This window comes from Vipera ursinii (assembly GCF_947247035.1).
Source record: "Vipera ursinii genome assembly, chromosome: 6".
Taxonomy (NCBI): domain Eukaryota; kingdom Metazoa; phylum Chordata; class Lepidosauria; order Squamata; family Viperidae; genus Vipera; species Vipera ursinii.
The window spans coordinates 62,775,755-62,798,388 of NC_139515.1; the positions used below are offsets into that span (position 1 = coordinate 62,775,755).

At 40.2% G+C, this 22,634-nt stretch overlaps 2 protein-coding genes across 2 annotated transcripts; one reads left to right on the top strand and one right to left on the bottom strand.

The window, feature by feature from the left end:
* Window positions 1-316: 316 nt before the first annotated feature.
* On the top strand, window positions 317-1,402 carry LOC310642759 (urotensin-2 receptor-like; the record flags this gene model as incomplete). The annotated part of the gene is made up of 1 exon (XM_083366654.1): window positions 317-1,402. One exon carries the CDS (start codon window positions 317-319, stop codon window positions 1,400-1,402), a length of 1,086 nt encoding a protein of 361 aa, XP_083222780.1.
* A 7,176-nt stretch (window positions 1,403-8,578) lies between these two features.
* On the bottom strand, window positions 8,579-16,376 carry LGALS1 (galectin 1). The gene is made up of 4 exons (XM_083366008.1): window positions 16,270-16,376; window positions 13,969-14,048; window positions 9,810-9,981; window positions 8,579-8,794 (listed from the first exon to the last, which is right to left on the bottom strand). The coding sequence occupies exons 1-4, from the start codon at window positions 16,273-16,275 to the stop codon at window positions 8,648-8,650; spliced, it is 405 nt and encodes a 134-aa protein (XP_083222134.1). The 5' UTR covers window positions 16,276-16,376; the 3' UTR covers window positions 8,579-8,647.
* Window positions 16,377-22,634: the final 6,258 nt, after the last annotated feature.

Here is a 22,634-nt window from a genome sequence, read left to right on the forward strand (position 1 = left end):
GGAATAGAGAGAGAAGTTGAGACCCACAGATGCACAGAGGACACAAACTTTGAAGGCTGAAAACCAAAAGAAGCAGAAATCGTGCTGTTTAATTCATAAAATGCAATGGATGTACTTCTTACAGTCACGGTCTTTCTCTAAGGAATGGTAAGAAGCATTGCTGAGCATGACATGCAAAGAAGACATTGCCATAATTCCTTATGAAAAATAGGTTCTTTTTCTCATAGCCAACCTATTTTGGATTTTTTCCCCATCGGCATTCCCATCCCTCATTACTGATCTTAATTGCCACATACGTGAGGCACAAAATGTGTCTATGGTAGTTTTCTGTAGCATTGGAGTGCCTTTTGGCTACTCAGTGATGGCAGAACTCATTGAAGAATCATTCTGGGGCAATTTCTCAGATGAAGAAATTGACTTTAAGGAGCAGAGTTCTCTCACAGGAGTTTTGGGAGCAATCCTCCTTCTGATGTGCCTCGTTGGGATGACAGGGAATATCTATACACTGGTGGTGGCGTTTGGCAGCATGGCAATTCGTTCAGCAAGCTGTTTGTGTGTGTATGTTATTAACTTGGCATTGGCAGATTTACTCTACCTTTCCACCATCCCCTTCGTGGTTTGTACATATTTTGCCCAGGACTGGTTCTTTGGAGATGCAGGATGCAGATTTTTACTTAGCTTGGACTTGCTCACAATGCACGCTAGCATCTTTCTGCTGACGGCCATGAGCTTGGAACGTTATTGGGCAGTGACCAGACCACTAAAGGCTAGGATTGCTGGGAACAGTTATCATAAGGTTGCAAGCATTGCTGTGTGGCTTCTGTCATTGTTGCTTACAATACCAATGATGGTCATGATCCAGCAGCAGGAAGGTGGAAGCCATAAACATATTTGCTTTCCCACGTGGACACCTGATGCCTTCCGAGTTTACCTCACAATTCTCTTTGGCACTAGCATCCTAACACCTGGCCTTATCCTAGCCATACTGTACTCACGTCTTGCCTGGAGCTATTGGATTTCTACAAAAACTATGCAGACTCAGGTGACGGGTCGAATGTTGAAACAGAAGCTGTTCTCCAGGATTTTCAGCATCATTGTGGCCTATTGGGCTTGCTTTGTACCATTCTGGGCCTGGCAGTTAGCCAAATTGTACTGGTCAGTGGACTTGGAGATTGGTTCTACTGCTCAGGCTTACCTCAACTTTGGTGTTACCTGCTTGACTTATAGCAACAGTTGCATCAACCCATTTCTTTATACCCTGTTAACAAAGAATTACCGTGAGTACATATCAACACAGTGTGAGGAAAGGCAAGGCAGACAGTATGCCTTCTTCAGAAGGGGGAGAGATGTAAAACCTCAAGCAGAACTTGTATCTGCAGCACAGGGAGTTGTAGCAGATTGAAGAAACAGAAGACATCCATTGATAATTAATGCCAAAGATGTCATTGTTCCTAAGATTCATCCTACTCACTTAATCCAAGAATTCAACTTTTTGGGCACACTGAGAATTTTATAGCACATGATAGAAACTTATGCTGACTAGTGAGAATATGCCTGCTGACCTCTTTAGACCTTAAGATGCTCTCAGATCAGCTTTTCCTTACTCTGAGCAGTCAAGCACACTTCCAAATTAAGCATGGGCTGCAACTAATTAACATTTTTCTAGGATTGCTAGTGGAGGTTATGAAGGCTTAGAGTTATTATTAAGAAGGAAAAATAGTGCTAAAGAGTGGGACTTTGCTTTGAGGTCTAGTAAATTTCCATTTTATTATTCTTCAAAACCAGTTGGGAAGGGTAGTCAGCATTAAAGGAGATATCCATGATAAATTTGTAACAGTAGGCATCTTGCCACAGATGCTAGATAAAAGTGTGCAAAATATAATGTGTTTTGCTATCAGTGATTCAGTCAGTTAGCCAAAGGGGATGAATCGTCCTGGCACCTATTGGCCATTTCAGGCTGGTGTAGGGACAACCTTCCCTTCTGGTTCCTGGGCATCACCCTCCAGGATCATTGTCTTTCAAGGAGACAGCGAATCTACCTTTTCCAAATCAGGCTTTCCTACCGCCTGGCAGAAATTGCAGATCACCTCCTGGGCAGGTTCAAGATGCCACACTTATGAAAAAGTATCCTGCTGAACTTGGGGAGGTTTTTATTATTTTTAAGGGTGGCTTTAGTTGCAAATTTGATGCTTTTTTCAAAACCCTTTACCGGCACATGCTGCTGATGAGGAGAATGAGGAAAGGGTAGATGAACCATTGGGAGGAGAAAGTTTAGAAAGAATAATCCTGCCTTGATTTTGTTTGGTATAAGATATAGTAGACAAAAATTCTGACCGGCTTAGTTTGAAGATATTGCTATTATATCCTAGAACAATAAAAAGCGTCCCTGAAAACTCTACGGGTTTCCTGTCTATTTACCTCAAAGTGCTGACGGCAGTACATTTTCTTCTGGTTCCTGGATGGGTGGGTAGTATTTTAAATGTGTGGTGGGAAAAGGCTCAATGTTGCCTCCATGATAATGCCTATATTCTTTCCTCAAAATTGAAAAAACAAAAGGTTGGAAGTCAAATATCCTGTTAAAATTGCCTGATCTCAAAGGCATTTAAGAATAAATAATAGCTGCTCCTTAGCTTCCTGCAACAGTACTGTATTCCTGGCATGGATGCTATTTCTAAGTGAGAGCTCTGCATTAATTTAAGAATAGCTCTAGACCTCTGAGCTCATTATATTGCCCAGTTTAGAAGCTGAATTAATTTGTTTCTGGCCCAGCTGAGGGCATCTGAAAATACTTTTTTTCTTTGATAACACCTTGGCTCATTTGAGCCTGGGGGTGATTATTTCCCCTTCATCAGAACTCCTGCCTCACCCTGCCCAGAGTTTGGGTTTCATCTGGTTTTTATTTTACACACCATCAGACAAGAACAGATAACAAGAATATAGGTGTGTTTGAGGCAATTTATTTCTGCTTGGGGTGGGATGGGGGTGAGGGGATTTTTGTTAGTGATCTTTGCTCCTTGTTTTTGGCATTTTGAAGTTGGCAGGTTTCTAGAGGAAACCTGGATTTTTTGCAAAATCAGGGAGTGGAAGAATAATAATGTGGAAATATCCTTAGAGTCATTAAATTAATATTAATTTCAGTTAAGCTGTGTTGATTTCAGCAGGGCTATACTTGTAATCAAGTGTATTGTTTTTAGTCTGGATCTAGCCTATTGTACTTGATATATGCATATTGATTATGTGCCATCAAGTTGTTGCTGACTCTTAGTGACAACATAGATAGGTTTTCCCCATGACAATCTGTCCCTAATCTGGTCTTTCAGACCTTCCAGTGATGTAATTGCATCAACTTCATCCACACCTTCTTGCATATATCAACAGCACGAAACAATTGGCTCTATTCCTTCCATTAATTATGTCAGCCTGATATAAGGCCTGGGTGGCTGTAATGTCCTAGAAAGAAATTATATTATCCCCTCAGTTCCCAGTTTTTTTCATTCATGGAAGATATGTAATAAACTTCTTATCAAAACCAAGATGGTAAAAATGACAGATTTAACAAGTAGTGTACTGAAGTAATTGGCAATTTAGTAAATTGTTGACTATATGCTTTCTCAACTTCTACTCTGTCTGTGTTATGCAGAAGTGCTAAAAATTATAATCCAGCACATTAAATTGAAAAAAGTGTTCTAAAATATATAGAGATCACCATTTGGGATGTAGTCCATTACTATGGCATCAGTATAACCATCTGGTAAGCTGTTTCATTCTCACACGTTAACCTTAAGCCTGTCTTTTGCTTCTCTTGATTTTATGATCTGGTACAAACCAATAGGGCAATATAAACTATCAGAGAAAATCGTTGCATTTACTCTGTTCTGTTTAAGATTAAGAATGTGTTTATTAAGAGATTATTTCCACATGCAGTGGAAAGCTATCAATTGGTCAATGAGATGGAATTATAGAAGAAGTTTAAGATATGGATATTCCAGTTATGCCAATACTCTAATTATAGAGAGTGCAATCTGGCCTCTCATCCCATTCTTAAATGTTGCTGCTATGTGGTATGTTACAGCCACATGAGACATTTTTCTTCGAGTGAAAAAGACACATCCTACCCAAAGATATACTGTAAGGCTGATTTATAGCTGCCAAAGTTTCACCCATGACAGTTAAGTCATTTGTGCATTGATTAATTGTGCATTGGTTAATATTTTTAATCATATCAAAGTTCATGATCTTAGCTCATCCTACATCTGCAATTGCTGGAAAACTCTGCCTGCAATATTATTTCCCGCCTCTACAAAAAGCTTGCCCTAATCTAACTTTGGAAGCAACTTTGAAATTGGAAAATGGAAAGGCAAATGGAACAGAACAAATACAAAAGAGAACAGAATTGCACAGTATAATGTTCTGTCCTAAATGAATTTAACATCGCCTCTAATTAGTGTATTTCTCTGCTTCTTTAGCCCTCCAGGAGGGTAAAAAGGAAAAAGAAAACACCATAGATTTTAGACACCTTAACCCTAAACCAGTAATGGCGAACCTTTTAGAGACTGAGTGCCCAAACTGCAAGCCAAAACCCACTTATGTATCATCGGGTGTCGGGTGGGCGTGGCCCATTGGGTGGGTGTGGCTGCGATGGTAACAGCAGACTGGGTGGGACTAAAAAGTTCAATCAATCAATTCCAACTTTGAGAGATCTTTTTTTTCCCCATGAGAAGTTGAAATTGATTGATTGAACCTTTTTTTTTGCATACGGCGACGGAGGCCTAAAGTGAAAAGGTTTTATAAAACCCAGATGAAGGCCTAGGACTGGAGCGACAGCGTGCGTGCCCACAGAGAGAGCTCTGCATGCCATCTGTGCCATAGGCTCGCCACCACGGCCCTAAACTATTTTTTAAAATGTCAGCTGGACCCAAAGGGAAGAGCAGCACAACTCTCAGTAATTTCTTTGGGGAGAGGGGGGAAGGTCCATATTCCATTGTTCTATTCTTCTATCTTAACAGGAAAAAGGAAGTTCGGCTTCTTCTATTGGTAAAATAGCCATGGAGGACCATGCACAGTGATCACCTGGAAGGAAGGGATTTGCCCACAAAGAAAGGAAGCATAGCAGATGGGTTGAATAACTAAACAAGCAAAAAGAAAAGGGACAGGATGATCTTGTGTGCTCATAACCTCAAAAAGTGATTGGTAGTCCATCATCATTTTGGAATACGTCAGTTTTGCAGATCAGCCCTTAATGCCCCAGCTACAAGCCAGTCTGAATCCCACTCAGAATTCCACCACAAATTCAGTAATATAATTTCAGCTGATTTCTGTGTTAAAATGCCTATTAAATCTCCAATGGACTTAGCGAATCTATTTTGCTTTTAAACAAAACATGACATAAATGTTCCTTTTAAACCATGCCCTTTCTGGCAACAGATATTTAAAACAACAATAACAGCAGCAACAGAAAACCCAGGCCAGAGCAATATTGGCCACCCAAGCAGAAAGCAGAAATGTGGGAGCCTATCAGGTCTTTTCCTAGAAGGAGCTGAGACAAGAGCAAAGAGGCATTGTAGGTAGCAAGGCCTTCTGTTGCAGACCACCCCCAGCCTAGTGGGTTGCTTACACCTTTCACAATACCAGCCTTTGCAGCCATTGACCATGAGCCCAGCACATTTGAAAGGTGGAAGATAAGAAAAACTCATCTCAGAGTGATGGAGTCATTTTGAGCTGATTGCTACTCTCCCTATGGGGGCAAAGCTTCTATATCCTATAGGGATGTTTGCAACTGCTGTTGAAGACTGTGTCAAGACTGTTGGCTATGCATTAGTTTTGATCGTTAGGGCAAATGGAAGAAGATAAATAAAAGCACATGCTCTCCTTGGGCCTATTTTGCAACTGGTCTACTGTATGGTTAATTAAGTGAATCTCTCTGTTTAGGTGACAGAAGAAACCTTTTTTCTAACTAACTGAATAATTCTTGCTGTATGTCTAATCTGGTTCCTTTAAACTACATGGATCATGATGATTCCTTGATCATGAATCTACAAAGAACAGATCCTCGTAGCAAACAAAAGCAAATAAGTTTTCAAGGGACTGGAGAGGCTATAATAAGAGAAGGTGAGCCTCTGTTGTTTAAAAGAAAAATATTGGAGTCTGGGCTTTTCAGAATGGATTCTCTAGAGATTTGTGGAACCTCTGACAAGAACAGCAAAACTGCTGGGTTTGTGAAGCTAGCAAAGCAGAGTAAAGGGAGAAATTGTGTTGAATCTTGGCACAGAAAATTAGACATGCATAACATAAAGCAAATCAAGCAGATACATGTCAGGAAGATATGTTCATGAATTTTAAAACTGCAAATTGCAAATGTGCTAAGTAATGCTCCATAGAAGGAGAAGGTAAACACTGGTGGACTTGCCTACCTCCAGTCCATGGACCAGTACCGGTCCGTGGCATGCCAGCAACTGGTCCGCACAAACAAGCAAAGTCCTGTCCATGGGATGCAGGCAGCACACAAAACCATGCCCCCCCCCGGTCCGTGGAAAAACCTCTCTCCACAGAACCGGTCCCTGGTGCCCAAAAGGTTGGGGACCTCTGATCTAGAATACGTTGTAGTCTGCATGACTCTTTCCTCACCACCAGATGGCAGACTGCCTTCTTTGTGACATTCAAGACAATTTAGATAAAATGGGATAATCAGGAACATGGTTGATCAGGATGTTTCTTGTGGCATATCTATGTCACATGCCCTGTTTGAAGCTGAGCCCACAGCCAGGAGGTGGGCAAGGATATCCCCTGGGGATAACAGGTAGCATAGCTAAGAGTAGATTAACCCTAAGATTTGTCTTTTATAAAACTGGCGATCCACAGGCATTGCTCAATACCTTACTCACGAGGCTAAACTGGTTCAGGTATATAGGTAGTCCTTGACTTGTGATCAGAGTTAGGAGCAGAATTTCCACTGCTCAACAAGGTGGCTGTTAAATGAGTTGCACTGGGTTTTATGACCTTTTCTGCCACAGATAAGCAAATCACTTCAGTTGTTAAGTGAATCATGTGGTCATTAAGCAAATCCAGCTTCTGTCTTAGACCTTGCATGTCAGAAGTGGGCTGGGACGCTTGCAAATGGTGATCACATGTTCCGGAGACACTGCAACCATCGTAAAGACATGCTGGTAGCTAAGCGGGCAAATTTGATCACATTATGGTGGGGAAAGCTGCGCTGATCATAAGTGTGAGGAATGATCATAGGTAACTTTTTTCAGTGCGGCTGTAATTTTGAATGATTGCTAAATGAATAGTTTTAACTGGAACACTATATTTTAGAAGTCACCTGGGTTTATCCCCTTCCTCCTGCTGTTTATGAAATCTTCCTGCCTTACATGGAGATCTTAAAATGTATTTATGCATGTTAAATTTTGTGTTGACTTAATAAAAATCCCTAATATTTCCCTAGTAAGGATTTTAGATTTGCCCTTTTTGCCACATTTTTGTAGTCATGAATATATTTTAAAATGCTTGCATGGCATTTTGAGGGCTTTTCCTTTGAAGTGGCTCATATGGTTTAACAATTACTGAAGATTATTGTACAAGTAGGTGGCCTGAAATAAATACTGTAAGTTTTCATTTTTCTTGCACAATTACTCCAGGAAGGTTTCACATGGATATGTGTTCTGCACTTCTAGGATATTCATGATGTATTTATAATTGCAGAAGTAACAAGTTAGCACTTGGAAGTTCTGGTGCATTTTCAACAGCTGATGAAGCATACTTTCCAATAGGTGAAGCAGGCTTCTGCTATTTTTTTTTATTTGTTTGTTTGTTTTCCTGGAGTCAGTATTAACTCCTGGTAATTGTCTGGACAAGTCCCTGCAGAGTTCTTGGCAAGGTTTCAGAAGTGGTTTGCCATTGTCTACTTCCTAGAGCTGAGAGTGAGTGACTAGCTAGCCCAAGGATACCCACCTGGCTTCTAGCGAGGACTAGAACTCACAGACTCCTGGTTTCTAGCCAGGAATTAAGGCATCAGGTTAATGGCTACAACAAACTGGCTATCTGTTTCTGCTAACTAGAATCCTCCAAATATCTTTAATTAAACTCTGTATTGATGAGAGACTGTTGGGCAAACTGAGATAAGATTAAGTTCTTGTCTTTTCCCATGGTCAAAGATTTTCTGTGTGGTAGCATCTTCTGTTCTGTGGAATAACTTTCCATTTTTATGACACACCAGGCCTCAAATTTCAGCCTTCCTTTAAAAATATATATTCTATGCTGGCTTAGCCAGTAACTCTTCCTAAATTATGTTTTGTTTTGAAATAAATTGTTTTTATTCTGGTTTATTATCTTTTATTTTATTGTTTTTTATTTTCTTTTTATTGTTACAAAATAAGAACTGAGATGCAAATAGTTCTACTAAACAATAAGGACCTCAAGATATACTTCTTTTACATTTTTTATGTATATAGCTTTTATCCCTCAACCAGGCAATCATATATCCAGTCAGCCACCCTCAAGGTATCGTATATAGAGATGCTTGGTTTGAAAAATCCTGAACTGCAAAGGCAAGAACTGAAAAGACACATCAGCAGAAGACCAGAATTCAGTTGCATTTATTTTGTTGCCTTATTAAGCAAAGAAGGTGAGCAGGACAGGAGGAGATTGCTTAAACTAGTGAGAGGACTTTGAAACACAATTCTCCTTCTGTGCAGATATAGTCAATGGTTTCCAAACCACTGTTATTGGGAAACTTGATCTGATGGTTGCCAGGCAATGTAATAGTCACTTCTTTTTTGTCATTTGTGAAGAAGATCTGAAAAGAAAACAAAAACAGGTGGAGTGAAATATAGAGTTCAGCAGAAGAGACAGCATCCATTTAATTAGCCTAATAATAATGAATAATAAGTTGGGAAGCATTTGGGTAGGTGAAAGAATTGCCAAAGAAGATCTGACTAATGATTGGTAATTTCATAAAGCTTTTCAGCCTTTAATTATATGATGGATAAACGTTCTATAATACAAGGTTGGAGAATATAGTCTTCCAAATGTAACAGAATCCAGTTCCCATTAGTCTCATCCAATATGGCCAGTGATCAAGAATTCTGGGAAGTGCACAGGTTCTTAATTTCCTCTTCATTAGCTACAACAGACTTACATAATTTGAGTTCTTCATATATGAAGGGCCTCCATAATCCTTAAAAAAATCCTATTCATTGTCACTAGAAAGAGCTAGTTGAACAAGTTAAGGAAATAAACTGCTCGCAAGAGCTGCCCATCACAAAAACCTTCAAGAGCTTCAGTTGGTACTATCAGAGGAGTAATTAAAGGAGCTACTAGAGGAGTATTAGAAGGACTGTTAGATGAATAATGTCTAAATTAGTCTCTAGGTGTATTGGAATAGAATGCTGATAAGCCACTGGCTGGGACAATTGGTATTTTCATCAAACACATGCAGAGTAAGTGTTGGGGAAAGCTGCTCCTTATGTTGTGATAGTTTCTCATACCATTCTTAATGGATTTAACAGAAGACCTTCAGAAAGTGAAAAGGATAAGATTCATTATCAGTTTGGATAAGAACAAGTTTAGTTAGGAATTCCAGCTTCAAAATAGTTTGCTTAAATGCATAAGATGTATGTAGCTCTTAGCCAGCGTTTTTCAAATTAGGCAACGTTTGTGGTCTTTAATGCCTAGAATTTCTCAGTTAGCTGGGGAATTCTGGGGGTTGAAATCCACACATCTTAAAATGGCCAAATTTGAAAACACTGCTCTAAGTTTGCCAAGCACGCACACATGCATTTTGTCTCTTCTTGCGCATGGTCAAGTCTCACCTCAGTAGGGCTACCCTCCTGGAAAGGGAAGTTGCTCTCCCTGAGTTCTTTCCCCCATTGCCCATTGATCCTGGAATTGCACACGATGGTTCTTATGTCTCCATGAGCATCAAAACGTGCATTGAGGTGCAAAATAATATTGTCTTTGTCTTTGCCAAGATTTATTGCAAAACTGTGATGGATGGAAAAAAAATATGGTAAGATCCTTGTGCAGGAAGAATAACAGAAATAGATTAATTTATGGCATTTATATCCCGCTCTTCCAAAATCACTGAAACCAAAATATTTCCAGGGCAATTTACTAGAGCGTAAAACAAATTACTGCCAGCAGTATTTAATACAGTGTCCTGCATTTAAGCTTTATGAATTTATCATAAAGGTTTATCATTATGTTAGTAAGCAGCATTCTAATGGGTTGTGTGAAAAATAGTGGCAATAGGTGCATGAAGTATTTACCTGGCACTCTTACTTATCCATACTTTATTAACCCAATTTTTTGGCTCACACAAGACAGACATCTGCTTTCTGAACTAAACACAAGATAGGAGCATGAGCAGAGAATTTATGATTTCATGCAAAGATAATAGGAAACAAAGAAACAAGGCAGGGAGCTGAATGGCTCATCTCTTCCAATGTACAAAATTAGAGAAAGGTTTACATCTCAAATTTCATGGGACAGTCAAGTTACTGATCTATGGAAAATCACAAGAAAAACAACTTTGGGAACAATTGTGTCACTCTTTCTCAGGATCTGTCCCCACTTGTACCTAAACATGGCATAAACATAGATGATGGCATCTTTTTCCTGCCCTGTCCGCATGAAATCCCCATGGACTTTTCCCCTGTCCATCAATGAGACAGACTTGAAGTCATGTTTCTCTCTCCCCCACTCTCTTTCTGTTTGTTTGTGTGTGTGTGTGTGTGTGTGTGTGTGTGTGTGTGTGTGTGTGTAGTTGATAGCTCCAAATGCACTGGCCTTGTGCACAGGCCTTAAGAACTGGCTCACCATCCCTTACTTTGGAGCAATGTTTCTCAATCTTGGACACTTTTAAGATATGGACTTCAATTCCCAGAATTCCCCAGCCAGCATTCTTGGAGTTGAAGTCCACATATCTTAAAGTGGCCAAGGTTGAAAAACCTCTGCTTTGGAGAGAAACAGAGGCAGGATGGGGATCATCAATGGGAATGGAAAATTTCATGCTGGCAATTTCACACTAACTTCAGGATGGGTGGGAACTCTGCAACATGGTAATGGGGAAAATTCATCCACTGCCAATTCCAACCTTTTCCCTCCCCAGTTTGCAGACTGGCAGCTGCCTCGCCTTACCCCTAAGCTGAAACAGTCATACATCAATGTTCTTGCTCAAGCCTTTTTCCCAAAGAAGATCAGTTTTCTTGACTTTAATTAGTATCATCTGTCTCTTCCAGGGAATCTTCCCTGCCTTTGGGGTGCAATTGGGAGATGTCTGAGCCAAATAATGGAATGATTTTATTACAAGTAAGGGAAGAGTTGGGGCATGTTGATCTTCAGAATATCTGTCTCAGTGACAAAATACAGACTCCCCCAAGAGGGTCTGCAGATGCCTAATACACTCCCCACCAACACTGATGGTGCTTGCCAGACGGTATTACAATTCCCTTTAACTAGAAGTGATGGGAGCTTAAAAGCAGCACAATCTGGAAGTCACCTGCTTGGGTAAGTCCATTGTGTAGCATCATTTTCATAATATCCTGCAATTTTTCTCTTTCAAATTGTACCTTTTTGCAGTGTGAATTCCTTTTTTCCTTAAGTAGACTTCAATGACTAGATTTTAGTTATAATTTGTACTTCTTCAATATATTTTAAGGGGGAATATTCCTATCTGTATGTTACCATTTTTTGGCAAGATACTCCACTGTTTATCATTTGGAGTGATTTCTATAATATTTTCCTGCCTAGACCTGCTCTTCCTCTACAGACCTATCACCCACTTTTGCTTTCATGCCAAGCCAAACATTAAGGATTGATTGGAAATTACTAAGTGGTGCTGATCAAGCAGTTTTTTCCCTAAGAAAAGTCTCCAGTTCCTTTCCTGACATTGGTGAGAACTGGAAGAGCAAGCATACAGTTTTAAAACTTTTTAGAGCCATATGTAAGAGCTGTTGGTGTAGTGACTAAAGCATCAGGCTGGAAACTGGAAAGTCATGAGTTCTAACTCCGTCTTGGGCCAGCTAATTATCCTTGGGTTAATCACTTTCTCTTGGCCCTAGGAAGGAAGCAATAGCAATCCACTTCTAAAAAAACCTTGCCAAGAAAACTGCAGAGATGGTCCAGGCCAGGGGTAGGCAACCTCGGCTCTTTTATGACTCGTGGACATCAACTCCCAGAATTCCTGAGCCAGCATGGCTGGCTCAGGAAATCTGGGAGTTGAAGTCTATGAGTCATAAAAGAGTCGAGGTTGCCTACCCCTGGTCCAGGCAGTCTCTAAGATTGAATAGAAGGGAAAAAACAAGGCCTATGTAGTAGTCAAACATCCATTTCTGCAAAAAACAAAACAAAAAAACAACTCCAATAGTCAAATGCCAGGGTTGTTTTTTTTAAAAAATCAAGTTAATTTTTCTCAACTTTATGAAAAAAGTCTTTATGCATCTCCCACAATTCCTAGCTTGAATGACATTTGAACATGCTGGCTTGAGCTGTTGAGCTGTGATCCAACACATCTGGAAGACATTTGGCTGAGGAATGCCACAGTATGAGCCAACAAATGGACAAACACGAGTCTCTAAAAATGGAGACTCAAATTGAAAACTACAGTCGGAAGAGCGTATGTACAGTTTTCAAATCATCTTACCCTTTCTTTTAGAAGATCACCAAACACAGATTACTGTGTGCAGTGAATAGAGGAGAGGCACATTCTAAGAGGAGACAGAAGGCAGACAGACAGTAGGACTGCTGCCCAACAGCTGGTTTTATTTAGTTTCTTGGCAGGAGTAGCAGAGAGCAGGGAGGACATGTTCAGATATGAGTCACTGGAAAATGTTACAGTGGCATTAACCATTTTCTAGCAAATTGTCCATGGAGATTCTCAATCATCCAGATCATGGTTGTCCCAAAGACTTTTTTTCCCAAAAGATGTTTGGAAAAGACAAGTTTGGAATCTTTTCTAGCAAGTATTTTGCTCCTTTTAGAGTAAGAGGAGGAAAGAAGCAACATGATTCTTCTGTTTTGTTACTGAGAACTACTAAGTTCTTCCTCCTACTCTCATAGGTCCAAGACCGTACTTTATTTCACTGGAGAATATATCAGTGTAGAGCAGGGGTGTCAAACTCAATTTCATGGAGGGCCGCATCAGCATTGCGGTTGCCCTCAGGGGGCTGGGTGGGTGTGGCCTGGGTGGGCGTGGCCTGCTGGGTGGGCATGGCTAAAGTGCGTATGGCCTACTGGGTGGGCATGGCCAGCTCTACATCGTTCGCATCAAGGGTGCCTATGGGGGCCTGGGCAGGAGTGGGACAGATCTGAGGGTCTCTGGCAGGAGGAGGGTCTCTGGGCCAGGGCCAAGGCAGTGGGGGCCGTTCCCTCACTGTTTCCAGGATGGCTCCGCGGGCTGCATGAAACCACTTCGTGGGCCGGATCTGGCCCCCGGGCCTTGTGTTTTACATGTCTGGTGTAGAGAGTCAGGAATATGATCTTGATAGAAATATGCAAGAATCATTATATAAACAAAGAGGGCTGAAACACTATTTAAGTCTCAGAAAGCAAGGTAACATCCAGAAGTAACTCAGGCAATCTCATCCCTGATTGACTGGGATACAAGAAAGAGGGAAATAAAGCACATCAGGTGTTCAAGATTCCAGTATTATATCCCATCTCAATAAAGTATAGCTCTAATTTAATGTGGAGTTCATTTTCTGGCCTGGCTTCCTGATGGGATTGGCAATCTGACAAGTACAAAGAAATTTCTGTATGTTACTTAAACCATAGTTCCCAGGCATTTTGGAAGAAGCCATTATGGTTAATTCAGCTTTTAACAATCTGGCATCTTCCAGTTGTGTTAGATATAAACTCTTACAGTATATTGGCCATCACCTGGTGGAAAAAGCTTATATGAACCAATACAAGGGTCTACTACACACGATTCTAAATATGTTCCAAATTATCTTACTAATGATGCCAACTTACCTTTTAGCTCCTGGTAGAACATCACCTTTCACGGACACCTTCTGGCCAGGTGCAATGCTCAGGTTAGTACAAACTATTCCCTAGAAAAGGAATTCCAAAAGCATTTAGTGAGTTGTTTGTGTAGCTTCCTTGGTAGAAAAGGTAAAATGGAATCTACATCCATTGTTGGCTTCAAATAACCCACTGCTGTTGGGTTATTTGAAGCCAACAATTTGCTGCATTGATAGAAGATTTTACCCAGTGTTACCAGTTCAGAGAATCATTCCAGAAGGGATTGCAATACTCTCACCTTGGCCAACAACAATGGGATCAAATCTATAACATCTCTAGAGGCTCACTGGTTGGGAAAGGTATTCTAAGCAAATAAAACTGGTACAAAGTTAATTGAATTAGCAGAAATATGGAATATCAGGCATTTCCCCTATAATGCGTCCTGATATGTTTTGTTCCTAGATTAGGACACATAGCAAGTGGTCCACTAACCAAATGCAAATTTATACTGATACTTTCGAGCTAATCCAAATAATGTTTGGTCAGAACAGCAATAGGAATGATATTTCTGCATAAATCAGAAGGTTATTTTTCATCAGACTGTACATTATTAGGCGGAAGGATTTCTAATCTGCACTATTTTTACATAAAAATCCTGGAAATTAGTTATTCCATCTTTTAAGTAGACGGCTCTGCTGGGAATGAAAAAAAATAATCATATAATTGGAATATTTGTTGCTATTGACAGTAAAAAAAATCCTCCTTTTCCCTTCCGCTATTAAACATAACAGTAGCTATAACTTTGACCAAATGCTCTAGCATTGTATGCTTCTGGACAGCTGCATTAAGACAACCATGACACGAAAGAACTTCATCTGAGATTTTCATCTTGTTCTCTCTGAGCTGGCATTCTTCCACTCCCAGAGCATCATTACTGCAGCCTCATCCTGCTTTTTTCTATCCTGCCAAACCTAACAGAGCCGAGAGGAGTGAGACAAGAACCAGGCTGAGTCATACGATGCCAGCCGCCTTTTCTCTTGCTCCATGCTGAATTTCACAATTGGAAAGGCCGTGAAAATAGCAGAGAAGTGCTTCAAGCCCATAGCCACCCTCTGCAAGGAAGTGAAGCTCCTGCACATTTGACTGTGTATGCCAGGGATTTTGGAGAGGGGAAGAGGTGTTTTGACATCACCATTTGATAGTTAACTTCTGCACAGTAATTCATAGCTGGAAGCTTGTGAAAAACCTCAAAAGTAAAAGATGGCAACGTGAACAATGAAAGCTTCCTTTATGGAAAGATGGCTAAGTTCAGACTCCTATCACATTGATCCCGATGCGATGTTCTTCGGGAAAACTGTTCTCAATCCCCATCTGCTATTCAGAGAAATGGCTACAAAAGTCTTTGGGGTACGTTTAAGAGATTAAAATGGGCAAAGTATGTTTTATGAAGATGCAAGAGAAATCCTAGTTTTTCTGATGTTCTACAGTTTTTTTTTATGAAGCAGCCAAAACAGAACTCAAGCAATATTCCTTCCTGACACTGAACTAAAAAAATAAATAAATGGAAAAAGATTCATTTGGGTTTCTTTTTTGTGGTAAAAGTTAAGTTGCCCATAAAAGAGAGAAAATGATAGATAACGTGAAGAAAGACCTAATAGGACAACGCCCTTGCAAGTCTATGCCAGCCTGAGCCACACCAAGTTGCCCCAAGACTTTGAACATTCCTGTTATTTATTCCCCCTAATAGGTGTCTTCAGTGCCTTCAGATTTGTGGATTTAAAATCATGCTAGACTTATATATAATAATGAGATTACAGAGTCTGCAAAACTGAGGCTTCCGTCAGCAGCTTTTTTCCCCAGCAGTTTTCTGCAGCTACTGCAAAACTGGGAGAAAGCTGATAGGATGAGAGAATAGGGAGAAAAAGATTGTTAAGCTGAAGCAAAGCTAAGCCAGACTTCGAAGAACTTTTCCCAAACAAATGAGAAAATTACAATAACCTCATAGCTAGTCAATCTTTCAGAAACCTTATACTAGATAAAAGCCTGTTAGGAGACCACACATTCTATTTACCTTTTTTTTTTGCCAATTTCACCTTTCACTGTAGTATTACTACAATGACAGCTTTTAGGAAAAATCAATCAGCCAGCTCAAAATCAAGATCCCCTCTCCAGAAGGATCAGGGTAGATTAGGGTATCTTGTCTCTGTTTCCAACAGCAGGAAGGCAAGGTACCCTAATCTAATTTGAATGTCTGGCTTCAACAATAGCCAGCATCCTTAAGCATCATACATCCCTGTCCCATAAACTCACAGGCATGGCTCTGTTCCTTGTTCCTGCAGCTCACGGAGAAGATTCTACACAGAGATGAAGGGAACTATGATGCCACTCCCTTGCTTTTAAATACTCTGCAACTGAGGGAATTATACACTCCACCAACCAATAGAAGAGCAGCAGTGAATGATGGCTGGAAGGATTACCAAGGCAGTTGTTTGTGGGGGATGTGGCAATGTGGCATAGTGTTTTTTTTTCCTTTTCATTATGCATTGAGGCCAATGGAAAATACTTTTACCGTACAAAAAGAGGGTTTTATTGTCCAAGATCTCTCACTTCCCCAGTTTAAACTGAGTAGCTGGCAGGCACTTCTAGGTCTCTTTATTGAAAAAGCCTACAGAGACCATAGCCAAAAGATTCAGAGATATTTGAATAAATGGCTTTATTAAAAAAAGAAGCGGGGGAAGCTTGAACCAGAATCGTTGAATTAACCTATTGTTAAGGCATGATTCTTATGTCTCACTCAAGATACTCTTGTCCAACAACAGTGATGGGCACACATTTATTATTAGATTGTTTTGTTGTCCGACTTTCTTCCAAACGGAGATTTTATCCTAATGCTTTACTCTTACCTGTCATATCTCCAGGGTGAGACAGAAATATAGTTGATTTTGATGTCAGGAAGGATTGCAATGTGTTTTTCCTTAACCAGAGTGATTCTATTTTAGAATATTTTGTGGATTATTTTCTTGGTCCTTCCGGTCATTCTTCCCACGAAAAGAGAACATAACCATCAACAGTTAATATGACTAGGCTGAAATCTTATGATCTGTGGGAGGACTTACCAGGGATCATAAGATGTTTTGCATTTCCCCCCCCCCCTGAGGCTGAAGAAAGAATGGGGAATTTGGTATTGAAAAATCCTTCTGTAAAATTTCAAAACCATATCTTTGTCACACCAGAAAATCTAACATTGGGAAGGATCAAAAGAAGGTTTACAGAGTGAGGCTGTAGAAATGCAACATGCTAGTTGAAAATAATAAAAGTTGCAAATTTATTACATTTGAAGGATATGGGGTTAAGTACTGTACCTAGGCTACTTTATTTAGGCCTCTATTTTTCTTTCTGACATTAATTGCCAGTACTTCATAGCATTTCTCCCATCTTTCCAAGCTGCAAGGATGTTCTAGGCATCACAGTGACAAAATGAGCTTGCAACTTTTTATCAACACTTAATGCTTTAGGAAAGCCAGAGAGAGAGGGAGCCATGAATGGATGTTCACACTGAAAGATGTACGTATCCTGTAGCAAAAAAACAAAAACAGGCTATATTATGTAGTATAAAAAACAAACTAAAACAAACAGTAAACCCCACACTCACTTGCACTAAGGATGTAACATAGTTGGGTAATAAAAAGCCTGCAAGCAAATAACCAATCTAAGAGAACAAAAAGCATTCCACAGTTCAATCCTGAGCTACAGATACTCTCTTCTAGTCAAACAAGTCGTATTACCCAGCAAAGAGTAGAATCATTATCTTGGCTTTGTCACTTTGGTAGGTCATCCATCCTGCTTGCTACAACTTTTTTGTTTAATTTTTAATTGATCCACCGTAAAGTCATCTGATAAGAGCTCAGGTAGGGTCCAATGCTGCCAAAAGGCAAGGTGGGAAGCTCATTAAATTGGGGTTCCTTGAATTGTTTAGACAAGTGACCAACTTTCAGATCTAATCTAATCCCTTAAGTGGGTGTGGCTTGGTGATAATCCAGCTGGTTTCGGATGTAGTTAACAGAAGAATTGAGTACAAATGCAAAAACTTTACAGCAATTTCTGCAGAAGCTGAGAATGACCAGTTTTTGGTATAGCTTGCCAATTGTGAGTCATGGCACCGAAAAAAGACTTTTTCAAGTGGAGGATAGGGGGTGGGGAGAATAAGTTCTTTGAAGAATTAAATCTGCAGAGTAAAGAAAAATAAAGCCAGAGGCAAAACGTCTGTTTCTGTGGCTTGTGGTTTTGCTTGTATTTTCAACTCAAGGCAGCTGAAGTCCTTCCATGAGTTTCAGAACAAACGGTTCTCCTTTGCTCTACAATACCAGCTTATGCTTGCTTGTGGAAATTGTATTTATGGTTCTCATATTAGCATTCTCATGGTACTCCAAAATTTAATGCATTGATGATATAATAAGTGCAAAGATAAGAGACAGTTGCAGAGGGTGAATGCTATATCTAGAAAGTGTGGAGGTATCTTCTCTCCCAAGCAATTTTCAGCAAAAAAACACTTATCCATTTCCAGGGTATTAGAGCTGATCTAGCCTTATAAATATAACTTACAATGGAGGGATGGGTAGCTGCTGGCCTTTGTTTCCTATACTTTAGAGCTAGGTTATCTACTTTTCTGTGGTCCTGTGGAATCCTTAGTGCTCTTTAAGCTTGGTTGTTTCCTTGCAGATGTTTCATTACCCCAGTAGACTCAACCCTGACAAGACTGAGTGGCTGTTCGTGCCGGCATCCCGGGATATTCCGATTATTCCATCTCTGGCCATGGGGGGTGAGTTATTACCCCCCGTAGATAGGGCGCGCAACTTGGGGGTCCTTCTAGATTCACAGCTCTCTTTAGAAGAGCATATTGAAGCTGTGACTAGGGGGGCCTTTGCCCAGGTTCGCCTGGTGCGCCAGTTGCGACCCTATCTAGACTGGGATGCCTTGTGTACAGTCACCCATGCGCTCGTGACTTCTCGTCTAGACTACTGTAATGCTCTCTACATGGGGCTGCCCTTGAAGTCCACTCGGAGGCTCCAACTGGTGCAGAATGCAGCTGCGCGAGTTGTGCTGGGAGTTTCCCGATACTCCCATGTTACACCTTTGCTCCGCAAGCTGCATTGGCTGCCGGTTGCCCTCCGGGTGAGATTCAAGGTGTTAGTAATGACTTACAAAGCCCTACATGGCATGGGTCCGGATTACCTACGGCAACACCTGCGGCCGGCGTCAACCTCCCTCCGTCCAGTGCGCTCCCACAGAGAGGGCCTCCTCAGGGTGCCTCCGATCAAAGAATGCCAATTGGTGGCCCCCAGGGGGAGGGCGTTCTCTGTGGGTGCGCCAGACCTATGGAACCGCTTGCCGGTTGAGCTCCGGATGGCCCCCGACCTTCGCTCCTTCCGGCGCGATCTAAAAACGTATTTATTTGAGCAATCTGACCTGGTTTGATGGGTTAGGGCTGGGGTTTTAATACATTTTAATTATTGTTTTAAACTTGGGCATTTATTTAATCGTTTTTAACTTTTGTATTCTGTTTTTATATTTATTGCCCTGTACACCGCCCTGAGTCCTTCGGGAGAAGGGCGGTATAAAAATATAATAAATAAATAAATAAATAAATAAATAAACATATTCAGTGCAGCAGCATCAAGTTTTTCTGTAGTCTTTTTAACTCACCGGACATGATTTTAATGCACTCCCCATTTTCCCTTCTATCCTCTGGTGCAAACATACAGGAAAAGAGGGCTATTAATCTTTCAATAAGCTTCTTTTAGTTTTTTGTTTCTTTTTTATTATTAACTTTTATTCATTTATATAACATAAAACGTGAAAATACAAAAGCAGGGGACAACGGTAGAAAAAGGGAAAACAAAAAAGGTGTGAAGAAATGGGGGGGGGGAAAGAAACGAAAGGCACTGACTTCAGACTCTCTCTGTTCCAGTAAAATCAGACATTCAAATCAAATCTCAACTTTTTACATTTCTACAGTAGGATGCACTTGCCATCTCTGTATTGGCAAATCAGTCTAATTGGTAAAATCCAAAATTATGATATCATTTTTTTTCCAGCTCAAGCGGTTTCCAAGTAGAAACAAAAGTACTTATATTCTTTTCTTTTATCACATTTGTGAAGCATACAAACCTCTACTGAAAGTTTGTATATAATGCTGGCTATCACAGTCTAACTTGGGATTCTGGAAGCTGCAGACCTAGGATATATGGAAGAACCAGGCTGGAAACTCCAATTAGTTTTAAAAGAGAGGACTCACAAAATATCTTGCCACAGAACTAGAATTATGAAATATTAAATCAATAAGCCCAGTAGATGGAAAGGCAGGGAGACCAGGTAAAGGAAAATCTTGGGGTTTAGGCCAGCATGAGCTAGGGATTCAGAGACTCCAAGCCTGCAGGGTCTAGTTTCATTTTTTTTTTCTTTAACAAAAATCAGGTACAAAATAGTGGCTTGAGAGAATGCAAAGAAATCTTGACCTTACAGTTGAGGAATGACTATGCCTCTGAACGCACATTCAGATTAGAATGTGTTACCATATCAGAACTGACTTACAGTTCAGGCACTTATAAAAATCACTCCTGTTTTTCATTCAAAGCTTTCTTCTAACTTGACACTATAATTTAGGAACGGAGAGAAAGGGGTTTTGATTTCATTACAACAGGGAAACGGAAAGTCAGATCTCTACAGCAAAGGACTGATTATGTTGGTTGGTAATCTCAAACTACATTCTCCCCAGCCGTAGTCTAAAGGAGTAACAGATATCTATTCTGACTATGAACCTGTATATATAACTTTTTGGGACCAAGAGACACTCTTAGAGTTTCACATATATCTCTGCTATAAACTATTCTCGTCCTCAGCTCCACTAAGGGTGGATTTAACAAGCAAGAAATTGTGGAGTCCATCTGGTTAGGAACAAGGAGAAGCCAAGCAAGAACTAAAATAGATTAAAACTTACTCCTTGGCACAAACAGTAATTAGTTCCATTCGACAAAGCGTGACATTTTGCTTATAGTGGAAATTGTATCAGATTGCAAATGTACTAGAATCTGGTGCTAGTTAGCCTGCCGCTCCTTGGATGATTCATCTTTATAAATTGGTCCTCAAGTATCGGACAGGCAGGTCTATGATGTTAATAAAGTTCTGCCATTCATGCTGTCATCTATGATCACCTTCCAAATATTTTCTAATCAAAAATGCATAACAATAAGATATTAAACAGATAATGAATTAGAAAATATGTGTGAGCTGCCCCTTACGCTTGCTTTTGTGCTTTGCTACCATACAGTGACATCCTGCCATGAACTCTGTACTTAGAGCAATAAGTTAATCCTTCCTACTCTAAATGTAAAAAAAATAATTGTAAAATTAAACTTCTATGAAAAGTGCTTCTGTCCCCATATGATACCCTATTCCCAGGAAAGGCAGGATATTGTGAAAAAGGGACTACATCAGCTAACTCCTCCCTGTCATCTGATCTGGGTGCCAGTTTGTTTTCTGACCCAATTCAAAGTGATGATATTAATATAAGTCTCAATGGATAGCAATTCCTGGTTAACTTAATTTAAATTCAGAAGTTGAGCAGGTCAAGCCTAGTTATTAAGTGGATTGAAAGTCTGATAAATATCTATGTAAACTAAACTGGGAAACTGAAAAACCATTCCAGGAGAAGGCATTGGCAGACTACCTCAGTATTTCTACTAAACTACTGAAGCTCAGTTTGAACTCTTTCCGTTAGACACTTGGCAACTGACTCATATTTACGAGGGTTGCAGTGTCCTGGGGTCATGTGATCACCTTTTGCAACCTTCTGACAAGCAAAGTCAATAGGGAAGCCAGATTCACTTAACAACCGTGTTACTACCTTAACTTCAGTGATTTACTTAACATCTGTGGCAAAAAGGTCATAAAATGGGGCAGAACTCATTTAGCAACAGAAATTTGGGGCTCAATTGTGGTCGTAGGTTGAGGACTATCTATATTATGACTTCTTTGGCCCCAAGGATACATTTCTTATTTTTTCCCCTAGATGTTCAAAAACATCATTGTTCATGAAGGTTTGTATTTTTAGTAAAAACCTATCTGAGCTAGCAGGATGTTACACCTCTCCAAGTTAGAAAAGGGGGAGAAAAATGTGGGCAGGAGAGTGAGTAAATAGATTACCTGGCCAATGCTGTCTGGGCATTGTGAAGTTGAAGGACCAAACTTTGTGGAGGGTACCAGACTGGGAAAGTGATCCCTCAAAAAAATAAGTACAGTATTAACTATGACAGTGTGAGGTCATTCTGGAATTGTGGTAAGGAAATTTTGTTGCCTAATAGCTCAGAAAGAGAAGTCAGTTGAACAGATTTTAAAACAATGAATCAAAAAGGCCAATTTGTTGCACTCACTAGATGAAAAAGGTTCAACAGGAAAATGCCTCCATGGTTATCTCCCGGAAAATCCACTATCAAATATCCATGCTGATGTATAAAGAATGCTATCTCTGTCTTTAGCAGTGAAAAATTCTCAAAGTAAGTGCTACATAGTGACTGATGCTGTCAGTCCAATGTAACATGGAAGGCCCCACCTTCTCCCACGTTGATGTGCTTGTAATTGTCTTGCTTATGGTTTGGCAAATCCACACAGATTCTAGA